Raw genomic sequence first — 17237 nt, forward strand, 5'->3', positions numbered from 1 at the left:
CTCACAGTTCTGGAGGCTGGGAAGTCTGAGATCAGGGTGTCAGCATGGTGGGGTTCTGGTAAGTGCCCTCTATCTGGTTAGCAGATGGTTGCTTTCACACTGTGTTCTCACACGGCAGAGAGGGGAAGCTCTGGTGTCTCTTCCTCTTTTTATAAGGACACTAATCCCCTTCTGGGCCCTCCACCTCCATGACCTTACCTAAACTAATTACCTCCCAAAGGTCTCACCAACTAATGCTATCACATCGTGAGTTATGGCTTTAACATATGAATTTTGGGGGTCACAAACATTTAGTCCATAATAACTCTCAACGACACTTATCTCCTGATATTTATATTCTGTGTAATCTTCTGCCCTGGAGTGTGGGTTGGATCTAGTGATTTGCTTGTAATAAAGAGAACACAGCAAAAGTTTTGGGATGTCACTTATGAGATCAGGTTACAAAGACTGATTTCTCTCTTGGTAACCCTCTCTTGCTCTCTAGCTTCCTCACCCTTTTAGAAGCCAGCTGCCCTATGGAGAGGTCCAGGGGCTCAAGAAACTGATGCTGTCGGCCAACAATCATTGAGCACCTGACGAGAAGCTCAGGATAGGGGCTGATCACCAGAAAGACCAACAACATAATTAGATGTGAGTGAGCAGGGAAGTGGATCCTCCCCGTGGTGAATCTTGAGGTGACAGCTGTCACCTTGAACACCCATGAAAGCAGCGTTGTGAGAGACCCTAAGCCAGAGACATCCAGCTAAGGGGCATCCAAATTCCTAACATAGAAAAACGCTAAGATAACAAATTACCCCAACAAATTTTGGGGTAATTTATTACACAGGAATAGATACAAGTAACTACTATAGAGCCCAATAAAACTACCCTCATTTCAGATGCTAGCCAGTCACAAGTTCAGGGTTCCCCAGACCACCTGCACTTCTAACCAACTGGCTACATATTTGGGTATTTCCATGATCACCTGAGGTTCAATAATTCACTAGAATGACATAGGACTCTAAAAAAACACTATACTTATGATTACAGTGTTATTATAAAGAATATAAATCAGGACCAATCAAATGAAGAGACACATAGGTCTGAGAGAGTCCTGAATGCAGAGTTTCCACACTTTCCCCAAGTGGTGTCAGAGTACATCAACTTTATGGCACATCAATGTGTTCACCAATCAAAAAGCTCCACTGAGCTTTGGTGTACAGAGTTTTTTTAGGGTTTCATTATATCGGCATGATTGATTGATTCACTGACCATACAAATGAATTCAATCTCTAGTTCCCTTCCCCTCCTGGGAGGATGAGCTGGCTCAAAGCCCCAACCCTCTAATTCTATAGTTGGTCTTTCTGGTGATCAGCCCCTATCCTGAGTCTTCTTGTTAGTATAAACTCAGGTGTGATCCAAGAGATTCATGAATAACAAAGATACTCCTATCATTTGGGATATTCCAAAGGTTTTAAAAGTTATCTCCCAGGAACCAAGGACAAAGACTAGACAAGGTTTTTGTATAATATAACATCTCCCCAACTGTAGAAGCTCCTACTATGTGCCAGACACTGTGCTTGGCTATTTTTCCATCCGTCTATCCTTTAAGTATTTATAGTCCTTGATCATCTTTGCTTGATCATCCAACCAACAGGAATTTAAAAATAGATATTAAAATTTCTCACTTTACTAGAAACCTGGTACGTAAGGGATGGGACTTACTATCAAACCTTCCAGAAATTTTGTATAGTAGTCCCTCCATACGTGCAGGGGATACGTTCTAAGACCCTCAATGGATGCTTGAAACCATAGATAGTACTAAACCCTATATACGCTGTTTTTTTCCTATACATACATACCTATAATAAAGTTTAAACTATTCTTGCATTTTGGGGCCATTAGTAAGTAAAATAATGGTTACTTGAACACAAGCGCTGCATAATATCTCAACAGTAGATCTGATAACCAAGATGGCTACGCAGTGACTAAGGGGATATGATGGACAAAGGGATGATTCACATCCTGGGTGTGCAATTTAAAACTTATGAATTGTTTATTTCTGGAATTTTCTATTTAATATTTTTGGAGCATGGTTGACTGTGGGTAACTAAAACTGCAGAATGTGAAACCATGGATTGGGGGGACTAATCTAATACATATTTGTTACAGTTCTAATACATATTCTATTAGAAAACATTCTATTTTAAGGACCTCATCGTAGAAGGGTGCACTGATATTCCACTGATCCATTCTTTGGTTGCTCAACCAAGTACATCCTCAGAAGATGAAGATTTGTCACATGTCACATGTGCTACAACTATAAAGGCCATTTCTAAACAGCCATTCCTAAAGTGGTAGAGAAATGCTATGTTTGGGAATGAGTATTTAGGCAGTTTCCCCAAACTGACAACTAGCAAAGTTTAACTCTTTCTTAGGTGTCTTAAGTTTTTTTTCTGAAAGCCAAAACAGTCATGTTATAGTCACATCTGAAAATACCTTGCCCTTGACGTGCTTATGAACTAGATGAAAAAACTAACAGGTGAATTGAAAGCAAACAATACAGGACTATCTAATACAGTGGTAAATTATATATTACAGATGATATGCTCCGAGAGAGTTTAGAATTGATGAAGCTCAGTAAAGACAGGTATGGCAGGAAAGCTTCACAGATGTAGAATACTAGATGGCCATAAAGGATGGTCAGGCTGGGCTTGGGTCTTTATTTACCTTCTCTGCGGCCATGAGACCTGGATTCCTCTAGTAGAATAGAACTGTTTATCCTCTTTTTATTAAGTACCTAGCTACTTATTTTTATTTACCTGCTAATGCCGTGTGATTTTTTTCCTTAGCAATCTTGATTAAATGACTTTTTTTTTTTTGCACAGTGTTTTATAGGGTGGGCTTTGCAACCACACAGATCAAGATTTGAATTCAAGGGGCGGACAGGTGGTTCAGATGGTTAGAGCGCGAGCTCTGGGCAACAGGGCTGCTGGTTCGATTCCCACATGGGCCAACGAGCTGCGCCTTCCGCAACTAGAATGAAGTCAATGAGCTGCCGCTCAGCTCCCGGGTGTCCAGATGGCTCAGTTGGTTGGAGCGCGTCCTCTCAACCACAAGATTGCAGGTTTGACTCCTGCAAGGGATGGTGGGCTGCGCCCCCTGCAACTAACAATGGCAACTGGACCTGCAGCTGAGCTGCGCCCTCCACAATTAAGATTGAAAGGACAACAACTTGACTTGGAAAAGTCCCGGAAGTACACACTGTTCCCCGGTGAAGTCCTGTTCCCCCTCTCCAATAAAATCTTAAAAAAAAAAATGATTTGAATTCAGTACTTATTAGATTTACGGTCTTGTGTAAATATCTTACCCTCTCTCATTCTGTTTTCTTATTTAATAATAATCTCACCTAGATAGGGCTGTGAGATTAAAATAAGATGAAATAAGGGAGAACACGGAGCACAGTGCCCCACTCTGAGAGAGTGCTCAGTGATGGCATCTATTGTGATGCTCACATTAATGATGGAAGTAATGGTGATGTTAATATAAACCCATGGAAAGGGATGGATATGAAAGAGCCTTTACTTGGTTTTCACCACTTTGTCACTGTTAACTTTACATGAATGTACACTCACCAAAAGTAAATTACATTTCCCTTGACTTTTTAATAATCACTGCCTTAGAAACAGTAAAGATGGATTCAGGTACTTAGGGAGGTTCTAGTCTATTATCTGTGAAGCCACCAACCATGTGACATATTGCTGAGGGGAGACAAGGCAAAATCCTACATGAGAAACTGGCAAAAGCACAAGAGATCTTGGAGCACGTGCAACCGTGTTTTCCCGAAAATAAGACCTAGCCAGACAATCAGCTCTAATGTGTCTTTTGAAGCAAAAATTAATATAAGACCTGGTCTTATATTACCGGACAATCAGCTCTAATGCATCTTGTCTTATGTAATATAAGACCGGGTCTTATATTAATTTTTGCTCCAAGAGACGCATCAGAGCTGATTGTCCAGCTAGGTCTTATTTTCGGGGAAACACGAAATTAGCTGACACTGTTTACTGGGGCTTGGAAACCAATCTAAAAGAATTTATGTTTTAAATCAATGGCAGTTGTCAATGAGCCTGTGAGGGAATCCTTGCTAGGACCCTCTGCCTTTTATTGTAACTCATATTGATAATAACAGAAAGAAAAGCCTTCCAAGCAGAAGGTCAATCTAATCCAATCACTTAATGCAGAATTATGGTATCAAATTTCCACATCACCGAATGACCACAGGTTTAAAGGTGTGTGCCATAGAATAGCTGTGGGTGTTAGACATTTAACAAGTTGTTTTATTCCTAATTGCTGGCATTTGCTTAACTGTTGTCTTAATTCTAATTTATGTTTTTATGTTCCAGTTTGTTTACATAGCCCATAGTTCCCAATTGCCTTTATTTGCTTAAGTGTTTCTTTAATTTTATTTACATTTTTATATATGTTGCTTAGCTTACATACCTCAATGTTTGAAGTGGACTAGAAATAACCATAAATCCCCATTGCTAATTAGCCTCATCTTCATGACTGATTAGTCAAGATTATGAGCTTAGAAGGAGGGCAAGGAGGAGGCCCAATAGTGAATCATAGGATCGTTGAATTTTAGAGCTAGAAGGAATTTAGGTCTTGAGGCATTTTTAAAGATAGAATTCCATGGTTTTAATCTTCAACGTTGGAGAATTCTGAAAGATTGGCTGCTTGCTCTTGCTCCTTTATGCAAAAATGTATAAAGATTTGGTGACAGCTTTGAAAAAACAAGAATTGAGAAAGACCAATCAATGATGGCTATGAGTAACTCATAATGGGGGCTTGAAAGAAGAATCAGAAACTTGACACATAAATGGGCTGTAGAAGAGCAGGAATACTAATGACCATGAGGGGGGCTTCTTCTTTGGAGGTAACTAAGCAGAGTGGATTGTTAGGAACTCCCTCTCCAGCAGCTGTGCAGTTTGTAAAGATTTTAGCTTGCCTAACTGTAAGGTTAGCTATTAGCTTTGCAGTGGGGAGTATTTAAAAGTACACAAACATATGAAGGAAAGAACCTGGAACAGAGTAGCCTGCTTCATTCCAAGAATCCATCTGGCATGTAAAGAACTGCTTGTCCTACATTAAACCCTGCAGAGTAAGAACCATTTTTCATATTTCACACCACTATTTTTTGGTTTCAGATAAGACAGCGTACTGAGTTTGGGGAAGGAACAAGAAGACATTCACAACCATCTAACCAGAGGATCCACATAGCGTTGAGTTCGATGAATCTAAAATGGGGAAAACATGTTGAAGCCCTGATTGGGAAATCAACTTAAGAGAAAGCTCCCCAAATAATGAGAGACTTCAGTTATTTGTAAACAGAGTACAATGGAAGAAGTGGTGTTCTACATATGAAAATCTGTGGCTGGAATCACCAGCATTAAATGACTCATGGTGATGGGGTAAGTTGATAAGTGAAAACCAGTCTATCCCTAAATAAATCTATCTTTGTAATAAAGATCTCAGTTTTGCAGGTTGGTTTATCTGGAGGCAGCTAAAAGCAAACACTGTCAAAAGAGTAGTCCCTGGAATATCAGAAATTGCAAAGTGTGTAAAGGGTTGTAAAGCCTTGAATTAGTCCTGGAAGTCAGGCCCTTTCTCTCCTATCATATCCACTTCTCTCTAACACAGTTCCATGTGCTCCCCTTTCAAGGGAAAGTGTACGGCAATCAGATCCGCTCGGCGCAGACTTCAAACATGCGGGACACCGGGTTCTTACCTGGTCAGTTCTTGAGGGACAGCACAAGGCCGGAGCGCGGGCGCCAACTCGGAGCAGCGCCCTCTCGGTTACTATGGTGATCTCAGGAGGGGCGGGGCCACTACCCGCGGTGTCCCCGCCTCTGCCCAGGACCTTTCGAACGCTCCAATTGGGACAGACCTTTCTTGCCTCTGTTCCACCCCATTCGGCTCCGAGAGCCATGCGATTGGTCTGGGACAGGCGGCCAGGCACCCTGAGGGTACCACCTCCTGACGGGAAGAGCGGGAAAATGTATATCAGGCGCTGCGAGGCGTGAAGCTCACGGCGCTGCGGAGAAGCACATGGTTGGCTTTAGATCGAGTTGCCCTGTGTCCCATACACAACTCATAGCACCCATGACTGCTAACACTAGGGAGCAAGAGCTAGTGAGCGGTCACGTTTGTGGTCCAGGACGGCTCTTCCCAGGGGGCTAGGACGCGAGCAGGCGTGAAGATTCGGTGGCGCGGTCCCGGGCGCCGGGGATCAGAGGCCAGAGGGGGCGGGCCGAACTCCAGAGGCGGTGCCAGGGGCGGTGGCGGGAGGAGCAAGGCCCAATGAGCGCGCGCACCGCCCCCAGGGGCGGGGCGTGTAGAGGGCTCCCCCGCCCTCCCGCTCGTCCCCGCCCCTCCCCCCGGGCGCCGGGGGCGCAGTGAGTGAGTGGCATTGGCAGCCTGTCAATCCCTCAGCCGAGCGGCCTTCGAGCCCGGTCCGCGGCGGCTGCTGGCAGGGTGCGCGGCTCCCGCAGTGGCGGCGGCGACTTCTCCCGCCCCATCAATCTGCTGTCCGCCCGGCGCGCGGCCCGCCGGGGCCCTCCATCGGGCTCTGCGCCCCCGCCGCGCCCGCCGGCCCGCTCCCAAACTTTCCTCCTCCGCCCCCCTCGCTCCCCTCAGCTCGCCCGCCGGCCTCCTCCTCCGCCGCCGCCCGCCGCCGCCGCTCCCTCCCCCGGGGCCGCCGGGGCTCGGATCCCGCCTGGCGGAGGCGGCGGCGGCGGCCGAGCGAGGATAGTGCGCAGGCTGGCGCGGGGGGCGGCGGGCGTCCCGGCAACTCGGCCGGCGCTGAGGAGCAAGTTGCGCGGGGCCGCCCGGCGCGGCGCGCGGCGGCGAGGAGGCGGCGCGGTGGCCGCGTGAGGGCAGCGGGCGCCGCTGCCTCCGCCTCCGCCGCGGAGCCCGGCGCTTCCGCCCGCCGCTTGTCCTCAGCCTCGGCGGCGGCGGCGGAAGCCGAAGCCGGGCGCCGGTCCGCACCGCCTCAGCCGCGGGCCCCGCCGGCCGGGCCGCCCCCTCCCAGCGCGGGCGGGGAGCGCGCGGCCGCTTCCCCCTCCCCCTCCCCCTCTTTCTTCTCCTCCCTCATCGCCGCCGCCGCCGCCGCCGCCGCCGCCGCCTCAGCCGCCTCAGCCTTCGCCTCAGCCGCCGCCGCCGCCCGCTCCCGCCCGCGCGCGGCGGGATGGACGATCAATCCAGGATGCTGCAGACTCTGGCCGGGGTGAACCTGGCCGGCCACTCGGTGCAGGGGGGCATGGCCCTGCCGCCTCCCCCTCACGGCCACGAAGGGGCGGACGGCGACGGCAGGAAGCAGGACATCGGCGACATCCTCCACCAGATCATGACCATCACCGACCAGAGCTTGGACGAGGCGCAAGCAAAGTTGGTGTCGTCTCATTAAGCATCTTTTGTGTGTGTGAGGGAGCCGGGTCCGCGGCCGGGTCCGAGCCGGGGGTGGCGCCCGGGGCAGGGGCCTCAGCCTTGGGCGGGGAACTTTCTCGGAAAACCGGCCGCCTGCCCGGGCCTCGCGGGGACTTGCCCGCGCCCCTCGTCACGGGCGGGAGTCGACAAAGTTGCTCTCGGGGCTCGGGACGGACTTAGCGCCGCGCGGATTTTGTGGTTTTCTCTCCGCGGCGGTCTGGCCCTTTGGCAGCCCGGCCCCCTCGCGCGGATTCAAACCTCCCGCCCGGACCCCAGTGCAAGCGGCCCAGAGAGGGCCCCGGGTCGCACCTGAGGGAAGTGCAACTTTCTCCTCGGGCCGGGAGTCCCGGCGCGGGGCTCCACTTGGCCGCCGGACGACTTCGCGGTGCGGGTGGCTGCCCCAGCTCCCGCGCGGGGCGATGGGCGGTGCCCTGGTGGGGCCGAGTGTGGGCGGCCAAGTTCTTAGGGAGGGGAGGGCGGCCTTGCAAACTTTGCCGAGCTGTCACCGCCCGCTGGCCGCTGTCGGCCCGCTGCCCGCGCCGCGCCGGCTCCCCCTGCGGTGGTCGGACGCGGAAGCCCCTCCGCGTCATCCCCGCCCGCGGGTCGTCGCCGCCTGCCCCGGTGTCGAGGTTCCCCGCGCGGGTTCGCGCCCTGCTGTCGCCGAGGCTGCTGCCTGTGGGGCAGATGGGTCGCGCTTGGTTCGGGCTGGAGCTTGAGCCGCCGGAGCTTCCCGGCTGTCGCTCACTAGTCAACTTGAGTTTCTGTTGATTTGCCAGGGTTCAAAACAGCCTTCCCAAATCGGGGCTGGAATTAAATCTTAGGTCTAACTTAAAGGAAGGCGCCATATTATTCCATAGGTGATGCTAATACCTTTGTGTTTTGCTATTTGTTTTTTAGGAAACATGCCCTGAACTGTCACAGAATGAAACCCGCGCTCTTCAGCGTCCTGTGTGAGATCAAAGAGAAAACAGGTAAGACGCTGCGCCCCGCAGTGGGCCTGGAGACTCCCGAGGTGGGGTCGGAGCTACTCCTTCGACTCTCCAGTTGAGAGCTGCTGCTTTTGGGCACCGCCATCTTTGATCATTCTCTCCTTCCCACCTCCTGATCTTGAGGAAAAAAACTGCAATAAATCTGGAGTCGATTTCTCAATTCTGCTCCTGGTGTAAAATGAAGTGTAGATGCGGACGGGGCTGGGTCGCTGTCCCCAGGCGGCCACCCCTGGCTGCAGGCGGGGAGGGGGCCCGGAGCACCAGCCGCCCTCTCCCGCTCCTTTCGCCTTGTTTGTATGTCAGTTTTTAAAAGGAGCAACGGGAGACTGAATGCCGGGGACCGAGTCCCCGGGAGAAGCATCGCCCGAACTTTTAGTTGGACAGCCTTAAGCGTCAGCTCCGCAGATAGAAGAATAGATGCAATTGAACAGACTCCAGTGGCATGTTTGAATTAATGTTTTAGTTGGGAAGATTACTTTTAAGAATCGAGGAAGGGTAATGATGCGTTTAGGTATATGCAATGTATTACATCTATTAATACTTTAAGTAAATTTTATGCTTGAAGTCCTTACATTGTAAATATGGTTAATATATTTCATAAAGGAGAAAAAGGTTCCTAGATGCAGGTTAAACAATTTTTGAAGTATTCAAGGCAGTGAATTTATGAGAAGACAGCTTCTGCAGAAGTGCTGGAATGAAAACTACAAGTACCTATTAGATAGATTTCCGGCAATTCATTTCAATTTAATTTTCTTGTTAGACTTTTTAAAATTGAAAATATTTTAGTGTTGAGGTGACAGGAGTGACTCAGGTGGGATTAGAAATTTAATCTAGATGTTTTAGTTAGTATTTGGTATCTGCCCTATATGTGGCAAGCTTTACTGTTACAAGCTTTACTGTTGATGTTTTCTGTGTGTGTTGACTATACAGTATTATAAAGTTGCCATTTTTTAAGTTGAGGCAAAGAAGAGAAAGTTAAAAGGCCAGGATGTAACAGTATCCAAGTGATACTATTTAAGAGGTTAACTGTGACTGTGTTTAAATTGAGTGTACAAATAATAGCGCACTGCATATAATTTTTAGTTGGTAGTAGAGTTACCCTTCTTTTAAACACATTTTTTACTCTGCAATGCTATTTTGATCCTAAAAGTAATCAAGAAAAGATGATGGGTTATTGCTGTTAAAATACATGCTAAAAGCATAATTAACAGCAAATACTGAAAGCCTTAAAGAGTACTTTTTCTGCTTTTCATTCATATAGTATGCATGGTTTCCTAATGGTGACTGATTCTTTTTAAAATGCATTTTATATTTTGTAAGCCACAGACATTTTAGATTACTAACTTTTACTCTGTGTTGATTTTTAGCTACCTTTAGAAAGCATTGTGATTTAAAACGGTAGATAATTTTTATCTGACTATAAAATAAGACATTAAGCATTAAATTTTAAAGATTCTTAGTTTAGAAGCCTAAAAGTGTGTAATTCTTAGTAAATTATATTGCTTAATGTCCAAGGATTTTCTTGCTATCAAGGCTCCACTTCAGTTTCTGCTGACAGCTAAGCACTGGGGTATTGACTATGTTGTGAATATTAAGATTGATTCCACTTTATACGGCATTATATTACTAGGGAGAGGGGATTGATATTCTTCCCCCCACCCCCTTCTCATGATTTGTATTTATTTTTTTGCCTTTTTAAAGTTTGGGCCTAGCCAGCTTGAGAATCAAAGCCAGCAAACTCCTTTTCTTGTTTAGACATTTAGCAGCAGGCAGAATTCAATTAGGAAGCATAGTCCTCTAGTTGCTTATTTGCACAAGACTTAGTTAGACCATTCTGAAAGGAAAGTGTAGTCAACCTCATGTCAAAGGTGAGTTTCGAAAAAGAAACAAGTCTTTTTGAGTCTGAGGATTACTGGCAGAGAGCTTTGGTAGGGCTCTTGCTAGTTAAGAAGCAAAAGGTAGCTGACAAAGGAAATTTTTGTGTTTTGAAATTTGTTTCTGAGGCTTTTAGTGATAACTTGTAAATTAGATCCCCTTTTTGTGCTTTGGCCATCGGATCCAAGTTTGCACGTTATCTCTTTTGTAAAAAGCCAACAGCCCACAAAGAGTAAAGGCGGCTGTCTGGGCAGAGGCATCTTCCTGCCAGCCTCTCTAAGCTAGAGAGGGATGGGATTTAAGTACCGAATGATTGATGGGGGTGAAGCTCTTTCTCTCCCCTCCTTTCTCCCTTACTACCCATAGCTCCACCTCGCCCTCCAAAACTAGTCTTAGAAGGAGACAGGGACTAGTCTTAGAAGGAGACAGGGACGATGGACTCAGAATCCTTGATTTGAAATAAAACAGCTGTGTAGACATTAGTGTTAGCAAAGCAAAGAAAGCAGGGCAGCAAATTCCAGCCCCCCTCCCCCCAATCTGTTCCCACAGTCATGCTTTGGAAACATCATGAACTTATAAACTAAGCATTGTAGAATATATGTATATTGTATAATGCTTTTTCTTTAGGTCATTTTATTTAATCTAATAATGTAGTATCCAAACATTAATTCTCTAATCTAGAGAAAGTTTACCTAGTCATTCATAATAGAAACCTAGAACATTATGTGATGACTCTATTCTGCATAATGGTGGGGTAGAAGGTTGACTAGTGGGGAGGTGGGGGGGGATTGTCACTTCAATGGATAATGTCATTTCAGTTGTACTTCTTCTAAAATACGGCAAAATCACTTTAGAAAAATTCCAGGTATTTGTAGGTCTTTCAGTCGATTTTGAGGTATCTGATCGGGCAGTGAACACTGCCAGTTCTGATGTACATGAAGGATTTAGTTTGGAAAACATCTTTTTTCCCTACTACCAGATATGAAAAGGTGTTTTTCCCTTCTGACAGATAAATGGGTTAATCTACCACAATTATTTTCTTGTTCAGAGGTAGGGAAAGTATACTTTTACTATGGGATGCTTGCTTTTTCTTGAAAATGTATTCTTTTGTAAAATTCATCATACAATTATTTTTGGGCAGAAACGTCGGTCATTGTTGAATTGTGATACTTATGCATTTTGAAAGCAAATGAAAAGTTATAGGCTTTATAATTAAGACATTTGTGTATTTTAAACTAAGTAAGCAACCAGTGAGAAAATTATGTGAAGATTTTTTTCTCTTGATTTTTTTTTAGCCATATTTTATCATCTATTTTATTCAATAAACCTGATGCTATGAGAGCTCATGTACATACTTCTTTTGGTCCATTCCCTCACATCTTTTTGGCCACCTTAATATTGATTGTTGAAGTATTTTCTAAATTCCTTAATTACGACAGTTCAAATGAAGGAAATGGTGCTTTTTGAGAAAAAAATGCATTTAAAAACATTTTAATGAAAATCCAGTGTTTAGTATATAATCTGAATCATATTGTGAAAAAATGTTGCGTATTTAAAAAGAAAAATCAACACAACCTTTTCCCTTCTTTAAACGGTAGGTTAAATAAAATATTCCATGTTGATAGCTGCCAACCAAACTCTGATTTATTGCCACCACAAACCCTAAATAGCGTTCATTTACTAGTAATGTCTAATGGCATACATGATGGTTTGCCAGATTTGTGGCCTTTGTGAGGCTTATAAGCAGGACTGACTTGGGAAGATCATAAAACTTAATGAACTTCTCTACTGCAGGAGGTGTCCGCAGGGGAAGAGAAAGGCCTGCTTGGCTGGTTGGGCTGGTTGAAGTATTTTTTATGTTTAAGGAGAAGAAAATGGCTATTTAAAATGCTTTATTTTTAAAGGAACCCTCCATGAAAAGAGTCATGAGAATTTTAGATATCAAAAGTAGATTAAGAATGTAGCTTGTGAGGTTTTATATGCATTTAGAATACGATTTATATGATTAAACCTTTTACCTTTGCTGTTATAAGTGTGACTAGCTTTCAGAGAGACAAGGTAGTGCTCTGTCACCTTTCTATTTAATTCTGACCCTAAAGGTTTAGAGACTCATTGGAGTCTTCTTTTCTCTGGTCTGTTTTCTTTTATTTATGATTCAATATTAAAATTTGTTCACTTTTCTTTGTATAGTGCCTTGTAATTCTTTAATTACCAGTGTTTAAAAACCAAATATTCCATCAAGTGAAAATTTAACAAGAAAAATGAAAGTTGTTGTATGTGAGTCTAAATGTTATTGTATATGTTGCATATATTCTTTTAGGTTGCTCTTTCAATATTTCCAATATAATTATCATTATTTGTTCCACAGTTTTAAAAACAAATGCACTGTTCCATACACGATTAATTTTGTGTTTTTATGAACTTATTTTCTAGTTTTAAAAAATGTCTTATGGACAACTTCAAATATAAAACGTAGAGTGAAGAGAGAAACTTGAACCCCTATGAACTCATCCCCCACCTTCAGCAGTTAGCAACATTTGGCCAATCTCCTTTTCTCTGAAACTCCCACCCTTTTACAATTATTTTGAAGCATATTTTAATGGACCTTTAGCAGTTCAAATTTCAGTTCAATTTTAGACATGGTTCATTTACATTGGAAATATTAAATGATTAAACAACAAAAAATACAGTGCATCTTGGAAATATAAATTATATTTCTTTATTACAAAATTTTCCTTAATGCAATTTAAGAATATTTTTATCAATTTTTTTTCTTTTTTTGTAAGTTTGTATAACTTCCTGGAGCTTTTTTTAGGAGGTTTTGAGGGAGGATGTAAAATAATGATGTTTTTCTAACTTTCTTTCCTCTTCCTCTCCCATACTTTCTCATCAGATAACACATGCAATATATTTGTAGAAAACCTAGCAAAAAATCTACCATACTGTTTTAGAATGATTATCTTAAAAATATGGAGCTGTCTTCCAGCCCTTTTTTTTCCTCAATAAAAATATTGAATTTTCTTGTGAATACTAACTTGATCTATGCAAGTAATTCTTTTGTTCCTCAGTTTTAGTGGACTTCATTTTATAATAGATTTGTGTAGTTTTGGTATTTTATTTGGGAGCTTACTATGTTATTATATTAATTTACATAATTTTATTCCAAATCAGAAGTATATTGCAGTAGCAAAGGAAGCCCTTACTTGCCCCAAAGAAGCACACTGGTTCATCGGCTTTCATAAAATATGTTTGTGTACATTTTTCATACTATGATCCTTTTCCTTTAATTTTGCTTGTATTTTTGGATTTCATTTTGTAACTTTTGTTAAAGGCTACTTCCAGGACAGATTTAAGTTTAACATCTTAATTTGGATTATTTAAATTTTGCTACTTTATGATGGCACTGCATAGGATGAAGTTATATGAAGTATAGCTATAAAGAATTGAAACCGCGTTTCATGAACCACACCCTAAATCAGTCATCACTTTTATACTCATGCCATTGAGGTATCTATTCAGAATAAATACTTAATACATCAGTACCAACATATCAAGTTAAATAAGGATTTTTAGACTCTTTCCTCTATTTGTGTACATGTGAACATCTTTAGGTATTTATTCTTTCAGTATTGACACTATGAGAATAATGTTTTATTTGTTTTCTCAGCAGGCTTGTGTTTTAGCCATTTATCAGTGTGATCAGCATGATTTAGGTAGTAACTGACTAACAAAGCTTGCACACACCCCCCTCCCATGTTGACCTTTTCAAGCGTTTGCTCTACTTCAGTAGGCCATTTGAGTCTTTAAGTATGAAGAGAGTAAATAATTTACATCACTATGTAGTGTAAAGTGGTCATTTTTTTCAGACCTGACTATCAGATTTTTCAGTTATAGAAGTTAATCAAACAAATTGCTATCACAGCTAGATGGTAGTGTTATATATAACAAATAAATTGTGAGTAATGCTTGAATGAGCCACTGAAAAAATAAACCTTTTTATGCCTTCAGATGTAGAACATACTCGAAAATAAATTTCATTAATCTTTAACACTTGATTCTAATTATCCCCTTTGTAGGCAGAATAGTAACCAGAACCTCTTCTTTATTATTTTTTTATGGACATATTCCATAAATACAATATGTTTGTAGTTTTGGATGGTAATAGTAGTTCTCTTTGGTACTAAATTTGAGTGTCTAGCCAAAAATTGGTGTGACAGAATGTGTTAAGTTGAATTGGCGTAGCATTTTTTTTTTTTTTGACTGACTGTACAAGATAGTAACTGATTAGGACTGGAAACAATTAAAAACAATTATAAAAATAATTGTTTAAAAAGTTTTGTACTTCTTGTTTTCTTCAATTTAAGTACTGTAAAAATGTTAAGCTGTTTTGAACAATAACCCTTTTTGTGTGATCATATTAATGAGGACTTGGTATACATTGTAATCCTTTTAATGCTGATGATTCCACACAATGTTTAAACCATTATTTGGGAGACTCAACATATGTTAATGGCAAAATGATTTTTTTTGTTTGTTTTGCTTTATGGGATACATCAGTTTTCAAAGCAAATTTCTTAGGCATCAGAGTCCAGCAGGTGGCTTTTTACATTAAAAAATTCATAAATTTTAAAATCCCATAAAATTTTATTTCAAATTCAAATTAACTAATTGAGAATGTCAACATTTCCACTGTCTCTATATTAACATTTATAATAGAACAAATGGTTGTATATAGAAATTATCTGCAACATAATCTAAATTAAGATTCTAAACAGGCATTACAGATGCTGGTAACTTTGGCAATTATCATTTTGTTTGGTGAACAGTAGTAAAACAGTGTGCGGTAAAAGTGTTTAGAGAGAGAGGATAAATAAATTGAACAGTTTTGCAATGCAAAGTGGTTTGTGGTGTTTTTGAGGATTTCTTGGCTCTCTCTTAACTGCTATTGTGAGCCTGGAGCAGATTTCCCCATTGCTAATGCCCTAGAAGTATTAATTCACTTTGATATGCTAATTAGAGGGCATTATGCAAGAAATGAGATTAAGTGGCAGCATGAAGCCATTTGCCTGTCAGTAAATTGAGAGCTTTAGCATCAGGAGGAGCTTTGTTTTTTTTTTTTTTTTTTTTGAGTTTCTCTTGGTTTTGCATATAAATAAAATTGATTGAAAGGTCTAGAGAAGCTTCTAGAACATTGGTGGTTCTCCCCCCCCCATGATTATTTAAACGTAATGTTACAGGATTTTTCTGAATACTAATTGACCTAATTGGAGATACAAATATGAAGTTTTCATTGTGCTCTTTATATATGCAAGTTTACCAAGAATTTTGTGTCATCTAGTCTTTTTTTTCCCTAAAGCCTAATTTCAGTAACATGGTTAGTGAACTGTTATCAGCCTCTTCAGAAGTGCAAACTTCCGAGTGTGCATGTGCACCAGTGTCTTCACTAAACTGAACTTCACAAGAATATTTTCTTCACTAGGAAAAGAAGAAAGAAGTTGAATTGGGCTTCAGGAAACTATCTACTAAATGAGCACTGAGACTGACTTCAATACCTAAAAGCTGAAACAATTAGAATTAATAGTTAAACTCTGTCCCAACCTATGGGATTTATTTTTCAACATATATCTGTTATGTAAGATTACCATATTATTTGATTTTCATGTGGAAGACGAATTTCATACTTTATTCTGATTTTGCTGACTTTTGTGGTTTAAGTCAAGGCCTTTGATTTTTTTGCTCTATAAAACAACTATGTGATTTTATATATTTTGTGGGGAAATGCAGGAGTGGTGGACCTGGAGAAGGACAGAACTCGGCCTGTAAAAAAATTATGGTTTCCTCAAACATGGAACTTCTACCTGTGTAAACCATTGCTAGAGGTAGAATTGCAAAACCCTGGCCTAAGTACACTTCGGTGTGGTTAGATAGGAATGAGTTTGGATAAAGCATTCATCTTGAGGCTTGGTTCTAGTGTCTGAATTCCACCACTGTCTGACTCTAGACCCAACAAACCATAACTTCTCTTCAGAGCCATATGGATTATTTAGTCACCACAGCTGCCATGCATACACACTACCAAGGCTGGCATCTCCTTGGTGTGCATGTGTGGTGCCTGTTAATGGTAATGGGAGTTAGGAATGTGCACACAGAGCGCGATGAGAGTCTCTCCTGAGACAAAAGTCCTGATTACATTTCTCAGTGAGGAGGACTTCGTGTACCCACACATTAGCTGCTCTTCTAAATGAAATACTTGGTTACTTTGCATTCATTCCCTTCTCAGACTCCCTGAACTATTTAAATCAATGAATCCTCATTAGTCTCTGATTACTTGCAAAATTTCATTTAAAACATATGAAGTTATTTTTGATTGAAATGGGAACAAAAAGCTTTTGAAATTGCGTATTATTTTTTAGGCAAAAGGTTTCTACAGGCTTTCAGACGCACTAATAAGCCTTGTAAATAGGAATTTATAAAATAATTATTGGGTGGGACTTCTGAAATACTTGAGTGGCATTAGATGGGTAAATCATTGCATTTTAAAATATATGTATTATATATGTGTATATATATAATGTACATAAGTGAAATGGCAAGTTTATATGTGCATATTATGTAGAAACCTACTATCCAAGTATTCTCAAATGAGGAAGAATTGACTTAGGTGGTCTCACAAGTTTCTTTTCTCCCCCTTCTTTAATAAAAAACAAAACCAAAAAACAAAAAAAAAAAACAACCCCAAAAAACCTAAAGATGAAGGTAGTTGGAATTCATAGTCAGATATATCATTTTCAACTTGGAATAGGAACTAGAACAGGAAATTGATTTTATATTTATTATGAAAGCAAGAACTCTGCCACCAACTGACAGCCATCCATGTTTTAGTTTTGTGATAATTGTTCACACACA

At 41.9% G+C, this 17237-nt stretch overlaps 1 protein-coding gene across 3 annotated transcripts in view; it reads left to right on the forward strand.

Annotated features, from left to right (window-relative positions):
- The first annotated feature begins 7094 nt into the window (after window positions 1-7094).
- Window positions 7095-17237, forward strand: part of PBX3 (PBX homeobox 3) — a 192731-nt gene continuing 182588 nt past the window's right edge. The window contains exons 1-2 of one of the 3 annotated variants that reach the window (XM_033123639.1): window positions 7095-7428; window positions 8365-8438. In XM_033123639.1, the coding sequence (XP_032979530.1) occupies window positions 7229-7428; window positions 8365-8438 (274 nt within the window). In that variant the 5' untranslated portion in view covers window positions 7095-7228. Of the gene's footprint in view, window positions 7429-7688; window positions 7853-8364; window positions 8439-17237 lie in introns of those variants that run through there. The other 2 variants (XM_033123642.1, XM_033123641.1) reach the window with 2 other exon arrangements.

Source organism: Rhinolophus ferrumequinum, chromosome 12, assembly GCF_004115265.2.
Source record: "Rhinolophus ferrumequinum isolate MPI-CBG mRhiFer1 chromosome 12, mRhiFer1_v1.p, whole genome shotgun sequence".
Taxonomy (NCBI): domain Eukaryota; kingdom Metazoa; phylum Chordata; class Mammalia; order Chiroptera; family Rhinolophidae; genus Rhinolophus; species Rhinolophus ferrumequinum.